Source organism: Podarcis melisellensis (genome assembly GCF_964234715.1).
Source record: "Podarcis melisellensis genome assembly, chromosome: 16".
In the NCBI taxonomy this organism is placed as follows: domain Eukaryota; kingdom Metazoa; phylum Chordata; class Lepidosauria; order Squamata; family Lacertidae; genus Podarcis; species Podarcis melisellensis.
Genome location: NC_138533.1, coordinates 24,576,043 through 24,587,258, shown reverse-complemented (window position 1 = coordinate 24,587,258; position 11,216 = coordinate 24,576,043). Strand labels below are relative to the sequence as shown.

Here is an 11,216-nt window from a genome sequence, read left to right as displayed (position 1 = left end):
GAGTCACCAAGGTGGCAAAATCGTTGAGAGATCTGTCCCGCTCCCTTCTCCATCTTAGAATCATTGAACTGTAGAGTTGGAAGGGACCACAAGGGCCACTCTAGTCCAAGCCCCTTCAATGCAAGAACATTTTGCCTAATGTGGCGCTCAAGCCCAGTAAGCTCTGTGGCTGAATGAGGATTCGAACTCAGGTCTCCATAGCAGAAGTACAACTAACAGTCTTTGCCAACCTGGTGGCCTCCAGTTGTTGCAGGCTACCATCTGACCCGGGCATCAAACACCATATTGACGATGCACATCTCTAACTCCCCCCCTATGAATCTTGGGAACTGTAGTTTGCCCCTCACAGAACTACAGTTCCCAGCACTCTTGACAAACTACGGTTCTCATGGCTCTATGGAGATGGGGGAATGCTCTTTAAATGCATATACCCATCCCATGTCAGCTACCACACCCATAATTTCACAGTGTGACCACCCCAATGCCCTAAAATGACTCACTGGGACCAACGAGGTTGCCACATTTGACAGCTGTGCAAACCACAAAAAAATCTTTGTCAGCAGGAAGAGCAGCAATCAGACAAGTCATTTTTGTGTTTTCTTGTATTTATTTTTGAAAGCAATGTAAAAGCAAGTACATAAAAGCTCTTGAGTACAATATGGAATCAAAGCCGCAGAAGGACAAAATAATAATTAAAAAGCCAGTTAACACTTGCTATTTATTTTAAGCATTTTCGCCCCACTCGTCCCACCCCCTAAAAAAGGCTCCCAGAGCAGCTTACATAAAACAACGAAAGGAAAAAGGGATGATGAGGGAAGATGAAAACAAGCAAGCCCAGGCACCTGGTCGTTGGAAGTTATAATTTCTGACAATAGCCAGCCTGAATGGAAAGAATTCAGGGCAAGGAGAAGCCAAATGGCTACAGAATGGCTACAGAGCAGAATGGCTACAGCCAGATGGAATACCTGCTGCCACATTGCTATAACACTGAGGTCTATTGGCAAGGCTCTCTGTACCTGCGCTAGCTGGATTTTCATGTTGAGCAATGGAGGAATTCAACTCAGCAGTTGCACTGGCGGAAGCTCCTTGCGCAACAGGTGGCTCAACAAAGTTTCCAAAAAAGCTCAGTACTGCTGCAAATACATAGAGCGGGGTAGGCAACCTAAGGCCCGGGGGCCGGATGCGGCCCAATTGTCTTCTCAATCCGGCCCGTGAACGGTCCGGGAATCAGCGTGTTTTCACATGAGTAGGATGTGTCCTTTTATTTAAAATGCATCTCTGGGTTATTTGTGGGGCATGGGAATTCGTTCATTTCTCTCCCCCCCCCCCAAAAAATATATAGTTCAGCCCACCACATGGTCTGAGGGACAGGGGACCGGCTCATGACTGAAAAAGGTTCCTGACCCTTGACATAGAGCATAAGGCTGGTGGCAAGCTGAGGATGGGGACGGAGCGTGATCTAACTTAGAAGCAAGTCCGAAAAAGCAGAGAGGAAACAGCCTGGGGGGTCCCGAGATCTGCTAAGCTAGCCCACCCCCCAAATTGCAGCCCCCTCGGAGGCGGAAGTTCAAGTAGACAGTGCCGTGGGGAGCGATGTTGTAGTCACACAGCTTCTTGCCATCATCCAGGGGTTTCCCTTCATACGTCAGCCAGAACTGATCAGCCTGGATGTTCTCCTGCTGCCGAATTCGAGCTTTGAACTGGTTCACCGAATCCGAAGGCATGACGAGGTAGCTTTTGGTTTGGCCCCTGGCGTTATGCAGGAAGATGGGGATGGACTCCTCGCTCTTGACCACCAACAGTATGGTGTCCCCGGATTTCAGCCCAAATTTGGACAGCTGGTCGCTGTCCTGAAGGTTGATGTTGCCGTTAGACTGGCAGGCCAGCTTCTGCTGATATGGGGACAACCCTGTCTTCTGGGCTACTTGGATTTTGAAATCCCAGACAGTTTTGCTGGCATGCGTGTCCAGGGAGTATTGCTCTCCTGACAGGAGTTTTACATTCAACCACAGGGCCTGGGAAGTAAGCAGAGAGTGTGGTGTAGTGGTTAATGTCAGATTAGGACCCCGGAGATCAGGGTTAAAGGTAAAGGTAAAGGTACCCCTGCCCGTACGGGCCAGTCGTGTCCGACTCTAGGGTTGCGCGCTCATCTCGCTCAAGAGGCCGGGAGCTGGCGCTGTCCGGACACTTCCGGGTCACGTGGCCAGCGTGACAAGCTGCATCTGGTGAGCCAGCGCAGCACACGGAACGCCGTTTACCTTCCCGCTGGTAAGCGGTCCCTATTTATCTACTTGCACTTAGGGGTGCTTTTGAACTGCTAGGTGGGCAGGAGCTGGGACCGGACGACAGGAGCTCACCCCGCCGCGGGGATTTGAACCGCTGACCTTGCGATCAGCAAGTCCTAGGCACTGAGGTTTTACCCACAGCGCCACCCGCGTCCCGAGATCAGGGTTATCTGTTGCCAAAGGAGCATGTGAGCCTGCTCTCAGGTGTTTCTCTTAGCCTAAACCAGTGTTTCTAACCACAAAGCGCTCTACGTGGGGCTACCTTTGAAGGTGATCCGAAAACTACAACTAATCCAGAATGCGGCAGCTAGACTGGTGACTTGAAGTGGCCGCCGAGACCACATAACGCCAGTCCTGAAAGCATCTCAACCCCCATCATTCAGCCCCAGCTCCGAGGGCCTTCTGGCAGTTCCCTCACTGCGAGAGGTAAGATTGCAGAGAATCAGGCAGAGGGCCTTCTTGGTAGTGGCGCCTGCCCTGTGGAATGCCCTCCCATCAGAAGTCAAGGAAATAAACAACTATCTGACTTTTAGAAGACATCTGAAGGCAGCCCAGTATAGGAAAGTTTTTAATCTTTGATGTTTTACTATGTTTTTAACATCTTGTTAGTAGCTGCCCAGAGTTGCTGGGGAAACCCAGCAATAATAAATTGCTGTTGTTGTTAATGGCACCTGCCCTGTGGAACACAGGTTTTACTAGGTTTTAAATCTTGTTAGTAGCTGCCCCAAGTGGCTGGGGATGGGCGGGGTATAAATAATAAATTGGTTATCATTATTATTATCATTACTATTATTATTATCCAAACCAGAGTATCCAGCTTTTTCGGACTACAACTCCCATCATTCCTAGCTAGCAGGACCAGTGGTCAGGGATGTTGGGAACTGTAGCTCAAAAACAGCTGGAGACCCCAGTTTGGGAAACACTGGCCTAAACAATATCTTTCTTCACAAGTGATGTCAGTATCAATAAAATCAGAGAGTACTGCAAGGCAGCATAACGTAAAATTCAAATCTCTCTCTCTCTTTCACACACACACATACACACATTGTTCATGCAACCCATTCTCATTTGTTATCCATTCCACACAAAGAGCCATTGGTGGTGTAATGGTTAGAGCAGTGGGCCAGGAGCTGGGAGACCAGGGTTCAAATATCCCCTCAGCCGTGGGGGGCAGTCACTGCCTTCTCTCAGCCTTACCTACCTCAGAGGGTTGTTGTGGGGGTTAAATAAGGAGGGGGGAGAATCGTGACTGCCACTGCAATAAAATAAAAATTAGGCTCCATTATTGTCAGTGGGTCTACTCAGAGCAATAGAAATAAATAGAACTAATTCTTTCTCGGGATGAAGATCTCAAAGTTAAGCTGCTTTTAAAGCCACAAGCGCTGTGGGCAAAACCTCAGCGCCTAGGACTTGCCGATCATATGGTCGGCGGTTAGAATCCCCGCGGCAGGGTGAGCTCCTGTCGTTCGGTCCCAGCTCCTGCCCACCTAGCAGTTCAAAAGCACCCCTAAGTGCAAGTAGATAAATAGGTACCACTTTATAGTGGGAAGGTAAACGGCGTTTCCGTGTGCTGCGCTGGTGCAGGCTTGCCAGAGCAGCTTCGTCACGTGGCCACGTGAAGTGTCTCCGGACAGCGCTGGCCCCCGGCCTCTTAAGCGAGATGAGCGCGCAACCCTAGAGTCAGACACGACTGGCCCGTACGGGCAGGGGTACCTTTACCTTTACCTAAAGCCACAAGAGCAGTACAAACCCGTTTTTTCCGAGTCAGTTGGCAGCCCCATTTCCTCCTCTTCCTCACACACACACCTATAGATGTTGGGGGGGGGCAGGTTAGGGTTAGGAGACATCTGAAGGCAACCCTGTTTAGGAATGTTTTATTGTGTTTTTAATATTCTGTTGGGAGCTGCCCAGAGTGACTGGGGAAACCTAGGCAGATGGGCAGGGTATAAATAATAAATTATTATTATTATTATTATTATTATTATTATTAAGAAGAAGATTTTGACAGATTTTCCTGAGCACTTGGGGTCAAAAGAAAGTAATTTAAAACAACTGTTGTTGAGATATTTCATTCCGAATCTGCTAGACAGAGCCAGAAAGAGGATGATGACAGACGGGTCTCCTGCCCCACCGCGCGCCCCAACCCCAGAAATCCTGGCTACACCCACTCAGACACCCACACTCCGCTAGCGGACCTTTTCCTTACCATCCTGCACTTTTGCCGTCTGGGTCGTAGCAACGCCTGAAGTCAGCGATCGGGACACCGAAGCCAACAGCTGCCGTCGGATGCTCAGCTGACGCGGTCTGGCAGCAGCTCTCCCTTCGACGGGCCTTTTATAGACGCCTCGCTTTCGCGATTTCACCGGCAGGGGGCGCTTCTGAGGAAAGCAAAACGGAGCGAAGCGTCTCCTGGAAGAGTTCGCTTTCCTTTTCCTGGGCAGGCAAAGGAGAAAACGAAACCGATTAGAGACCTTGACGATCTGGTCATTGTTTTGATCTTGCAGCAAAGGGCAAGAGAGAGAGAGAGAAGATAAAAGGGACGGAGGAAAGATTTCGACACCTGGGACTTTTGAAGCTTAGAGAACAGGCTCGAGTAAATAGGGACACGACGGTGGGAATCGCTATTCGGCGAGATAAAAGTGCATTTAGAAAAATGATGCGTGGCATGGAGAAAATGAAGTTTTTTCTCACGCTCTCATAACACTATAACTCGCGGGCTTCCCATGAAAGTGAATGTTGGGAGAATGAGGGCAGATATTTACAGGCAGCACGTCGTTAAACTATGGAACTCACTGCCACGGGAGACAGCGACGGCAGCTCACCACGAAGGCTATGCTCTGCCTTCACCACAGTTAGAGGTGGCGTTTGTTTGTTTGTTTGTTTGTTTGTTTGTATTCTGCTCTATACCTACAGGTCTCAAGAGCAGTTCACAACATAAAATCCCAATACAGTGGTACCTCGGGTTAAGTACTTAATTCGTTCCGGAGGTCCGTACTTAACCTGAAACTGTTCTTAACCTGAAGCACCACTTTAGCTAATGGGGCCTCCTGCCGCCGCTGTGCCGCCAGAGCACGATTTCTGTTCTCATCCTGAAGCAAAGTTCTTAACCTGAAACACTATTTCTGGGTTAGTGGAGTCTGTAACCTGAAGCGTATGTAACCCAAGGTACCACTGTACTCTTGGGCTCAGGTCCTGCTCCCCACTAAGGCCTCAGGTTGGCCTCTGTGAGAAGAGGATGGTGGTCTAGATGGCAGGATCCAGCAGGCTCTCCTTACGTTGTTATGGTTTGGGATTGTACCAGATATCTTGGGGAATATGTCAACCTAGTGTGTGGTTTTGCTGTGAAAAGGGCAAAGCCCCTGCTACAGATAATTCGGAAAGGAATCGAAAATAAAACTGTCAGTATCATAATCAGTGCTATTTTTCCAGAAATAGAGTGCCGTAACTCACCATGAATGCCTCCCTTGTTCTCTTATACAGTGGTACCTCAGGTTACATACGCTTCAGGTTACATACGCTTCAGGTTACAGAATCTTTTAACCCAGAAATAGTACCTCGGGTTAAGAACTTTGCTTCAGGATGAGAACAGAAATTGGGCTGCGGCGGCGCGGCGGTAGCAGGAGGCCCCATTAGCTAAAGTGGTGCTTCAGGTTAAGAACACTTTCAGGTTAAGAACGGACCTCCAGAACGAATTAAGTACGTAACCAGAGGCACCACTGTAATCAAAACAAAACCAACTCAATAAAGCCCCCTGAACACACATTTTAAAAGGCACTGGATGTCAGTCAGCCAAAAGCCTGGTTCAAGGGGAATGTTCTTGCCTAGCGCTAAACTGGGTGCCAATGCAGAAAAGGCCCTTTCTCGTATTGGCACCTTCCGGTCCTCTGGTGGAGGAGATGGGTTTTGAGGAGGTGCTTAAAATCTCCTTCTGTGGTTGTCATTGTTATAAGAATTATATATAGAGAGAGAGGTAGGTGTGTGTGTGTGTGTGATAAATGTTCATAACTGCATATATAAACCACATGTCTGAAACCCCACAGAAAAAGTCCTGAATCCATTTTGTTCCTCCCAAATTGACCTCAAATATATCTCTGCAAGGTTGAAGGAAAATGGAAAAGCCTCCCCATTCTCTCTTCGTTCACAAATCCTGTCTTAAGGGTATGTCTGTGTATGAATAGGGTGAGCCTGTGACTTGGCTCAGGAACTAAGTAATTATCATTACAAAAGACTGGCCAGGCTCCCCAGGTAATCCAATCAAGTGACCATTAGCAGGTAACCTGCCAGACAGGAGATAAACAACGCACTCAGATTTCTGTTGTAGACCGCCTTTTCTGTGATGTAGGTTTGATGTATCTGGGAGGGAGGGTTTTGAGCTACACCCCTTCTGTGATGTACGTATGATGTTCCTGGACTCCAGGGCAGGCAAATTAAAATGTCTATATAAGGGCGGGCACACCTTTGTTCAGGATCCTCCTCCTTTCCTGCGTGTGAGGGGAGCACCCTGTTGCAACAGCTTTAATAAAGATCAGGCTTACTAGCTGCTTTGCTTCTCAATATTCTCTGGTCGGCCTCTGTTATTTTCTCCTACCGATAGGGAACCCACTTAAGGACTCTATAAGGGCTCTTGGATACCCCATAAGGGGAAAAGGGCAGATTTTGTTTACAACACCATTGAGGATGACGACACAGTCTTGCAATTTTGACCTTGCTTCACTCGGATCTAGTTTAACTTTCTGTTTCTATTTCCCCATTCCATTTCCCCCAATTGACTGGCACAAAAGAGCAGTTCACAGTCAACCAATCCAAAAAAGAAAGTGGTGATTTTTGGGGAAGAAGAGAAAACCTCACAGATGGGAGTTTGGACAATAAACCTCTTGAACAACAATGCTATTATAAATACCTGGGCTTGGGTTTTAATTCAAAACTGTTCTGGAAGCCACACGTACTTGCAGCTAAATTGAAATCCTCTCACACTATTCGCTCTTTATTGTGGTTTTCCAGAGTTCGGGGGGGGAGTTTAGTTGCCCCCACAGTTGAGGTATTTCAAAAGAAGATTGTGCCACAATTATTGTACGGTGCAGAGATTTGGGGATATGTTAATGTGGTGCAGAACTCTTTCCTGAAATCACTGTTGATTGTCCCCAAAGCTACACCCGCCCCCTTTTTAAGAGCTGAAATAGGGCTAATCTCCTTACAAACCAGTGTATATGTAGCACTAGCCCTATACTGGCTAGTTGTCTAGCATGATTGATTGTGTGACTGCGGAAAGGGATTAAAAAAAACCCATCCAAACAATGACTATTGGCAGTGCAGGTAAGAAAATAAATAAATTTTAATTTTTTTCATCTACAATTCTGTCTTTTCTATTTTATAGTACAGTACATTAATTATTAAGGGACATGGGTGGCGCTGTGGGTTAAACCGCAGAGCCTAGGACTTGCCGATCAGAAGGTCGGCGGTTCGAATCCCCGCGACGGGGTGAGCTCCCGTTGCTCAGTCCCTGCTCCTGCCAACCCAGCAGTTCGAAAGCACGTCAAAGTGCAAGTAGATAAATAGGTACCACTCTAGCAGGAAGGTAAACAGCATTTCCGTGTGCTGCTCTGGTTTGCCAGAAGCGGCTTAGTCATGCTGGACACATGACCCAGAAGCTGTACGCCAGCTCCCTCGGCCAATAAAGCGAGATGAGCGCCACAACCCCAGAGTCGTCTGTGACTGGACCTAATGGTCAGGGGTCCCTTTACCTTTACATTTATTATTGCTTTCATTTTATGGATCAGTGGTCTCGTTAGATAGTATTATTCATGTGAAATTGCTGTTTTAGGGATTGTTTTTAAAAATCTGGAACAGATTGATCTGTTTTGCATTACTTTCTATGGGAAAACGTTTTGGAATGCTTTGGTTTTGGAATGGACTTCCGGAACGGATTAAGTTTGAGAACCAAGGTACCACTGTACTTGGCTTTATTTGCTCTGAGTAATAAACCTTAAGATTATTAACCTTCATCCATCAGTCTTACCATTTCATCCTGCACAGAGCTGTAATATATTTACCAAGCTCCAGCGAAGGACACAACCCAGCTGGACAAAAACATTCTAGGACAGTGTGAAGCAGGGTCAGCGAGAAATGTAGCCCATGGAAACCCCCCTGCCAAGGGCCAGATAGAGGAGCATGAAGGGCCACATACTCATCCCCCAACCTGAGGCTCCCTTTCCTTTCCCAGAAAACAGAGGTGGATTCAAAATGGTTCACAAAATCTATTTTATTGGACTGTTCCCAGTGACATGGGTGTTAGCGAGACACAATATCCTATTGCATAAGCAGATTTATTTATTTTCTGGTTCCGTACCTTTTCTATTAAATTATAGAATGTGATCGTGCTGGCTGGGGCTGATGGGAGCTGGCGTCTATCAGCGTTTGAAGAGTCACTGGTTCCCTGTGTGATAGGAATTTTGGTTCCAGGTTGGTCTTCCTGTGCTGATCTATGTACGTACTTGGTTGGTACACTTATGAACATTTAACATATCTCTAAGACCTCAAAATTCCTATTACACCTGTTTCTGATTTAAAGTGTAAAATCTTGCTATATAATGTCAAAGGCCATGGAAAGAGTGCTCTAAGTTCAGCAGAAGGCTAGAGAAGTATTAAACGCTGAAGGAAGCAACATAACTTTGATTCAGTGCTTTAAGTCAGACCACTGTTCCTGTTAATTCATTATTGTCTACACTGACTGGCAGCGAGTCTCCACAGTGTCAGGCATTGGGTCTTCCCTGCTCTACCTGGAAATTCAGGGGATTGAACCTGAAATCTTCTGCATGTAGAATAGATGCTCTACCACTGAGCTATGGCTCTACTTCTTTTCGTTTTTTCATATATTTTTATTAAACATTTCTTGGTTTACAAAAGTACCGTATTGGCCCAAATATAAGCCGCACACAAATATAAGCCTGCATATAAGCCACTCCCTTAAAATTCCGCAGGCACTCACACCCGTTCCGTTTTACCGTATGTCTGTTTCAGCAGCAATATCGTAAAAAAGCCAATTTTTGTAAGGTCACAAATTTAAGCTGCACTTAATCACAATCAGAATGGGGGGTTGCGAACATGATCCGTGCGGGAGGCACGTTTGCAACCCGCAGCGCCGTGTCTGCGCGTGCACGGGTTGTGATTCTGCGCTTCTGCGCATGCACAAAGCACGATTTAGCACTTCTGCGCATGTGCCGAAACCCGGAAGTAAGCCGTTCCGGTACTTCCAGGTTTCGGCGGGTCCATAACCTGAAAAAAACGAAACCTGAAGCGTCTGTAACTCGAGTGTGGCGTTTGCCCTCCTAGGTGTGTGACATCATACTGGGTTCATAAGGAAAGGGTTAACTAATTGTAAAATGACTAACCAATAGGAACCCAAGCGGAGGAGTTCGAGTTGTTAAGAAGTCAGTCTGGAGTTAGAGAAGAGACAGGAGAGGATAAGTCTGTGGGTTGAGCTAGTCTGATGTGAGAGAGTGAGAGAATCTGTTAAGAGGAGTCAGTCAAACAGTTGAGATAATCAATCAGAAGGTATTAGGAAGGTATAGTCCGGTAAAGAAACTAAAGTTAAGAAACTGACAAGAATATTACAGTGGTACCTCTGGTTACATACGCTTCAGCTTACATACGCTTCAAGTTACAGACTCCGCTAACCCAGAAATAGTGCTTCAGGTTAAGAATTTGCTTCAGGATGAGAACAGAAATCGTACTCCGGCGGTGCGGCAGCAGCAGGAGGCCCCATTAGATAAAGTGGTGCTTCAGGTTAAGAACAGTTTCAGGTTAAGAACGGACCTCTGGAACGAATTAAGTACTTAATCCGAGGTACAGTGGTGCCCCGCAAGACGAATGCCTCGCAAGACGGAAAACCCGCTAGATGAAAGGGTTTTCCGTTTTGGAGGCGCTTCGCAAAACGAATTTCCCTATGGGCTTGCTTCACAAGACGAAAATGTCTTGCGAGTTCCTGCGGGGGGGTTTTTTCCTTCCCCCTCTTTTTCTAAGCAGCTAAGCCGCTTATCAGCTGATCCGCTAAGCTGATAAGCCACTAAAAGCCGCTAAAAGCTTCTAAACCGCTAATAGTGCTAATCCGCTAAACTGTCAATGGGCTTGCTTCGCAAGACGAAAAAACCGCTATACGAAGAGCCTCACGGAACGGATTAATTTCGTCTTGCGAGGCACCACTGTACCACTGTATCTGAGAAACCATAAACTTGTTAATACTTATAAAATAAACTTGTTTATTTGGTTCAATTTTAACAACTGTTTGGACTCAGTGTGTACCCAAGAGTAACATGTTGGTGGCAGCGGGGAAGCAAGCACAGTGGTGGCAGAGGGATCAATAGCCCGTCAAACGTCCGGGGACCCTGTGTGATCGCCACACTGAGGTATGAGTGTATTTGCTTATATTCCTTTGGTGGTGTGAGATGTTGGGGCTGGTCTAGGGCAGGGGTAGTCTGCCTTTGTATACCTACCACCCACTAATGCATCTTTCTTGATGGTAAAATTTCCTGACCGCCCACCAGTGCTCGATGGAAGGTGGATTCAGCCTGTGCCGTAGAACCCCCACCGCCCACCTAGAATCCTGAAACGCCCACTTAGTGGGCAGTAGGTACCAGGTTGACAACCCCTGGTCTAGGGTGTGGTTGTTTGTTTGTGATTGGCTATGGTGAACTTTGTTTTCATGTGTCTGAGTGGGGTGTGTGTGTGTGTGTGTGTTTGGATCAGGTTAGCCAGATTGATTCGCATGCTGTTGGCGGGTTCTTCTTGTTGTCTTGTTGGGCTGTGTATGTGATAAAGGGGAGCCATACCGGGGTGAAGATGTCTTCTTCTATTTGTCCCCATGTCAGTTCCAGTTTGTTGGTTATTTTATCTAATAAGGCTGTTTCCCATACGATTTGATACCATTGGTCCATG

General features: G+C 47.0%; 1 protein-coding gene across 1 annotated transcript; it reads right to left on the bottom strand.

Moving 5' to 3' along the window:
* Nucleotides 1-587: 587 nt before the first annotated feature.
* Nucleotides 588-4,611, bottom strand: LOC309359218 (ubiquitin-like protein ISG15). Its single transcript, XM_081892687.1, has 2 exons — nucleotides 4,492-4,611; nucleotides 588-2,015 (listed from the first exon to the last, which is right to left on the bottom strand). The coding sequence occupies exons 1-2, from the start codon at nucleotides 4,492-4,494 to the stop codon at nucleotides 1,521-1,523; spliced, it is 498 nt and encodes a 165-aa protein (XP_081748813.1). The 5' UTR covers nucleotides 4,495-4,611; the 3' UTR covers nucleotides 588-1,520.
* Nucleotides 4,612-11,216: the final 6,605 nt, after the last annotated feature.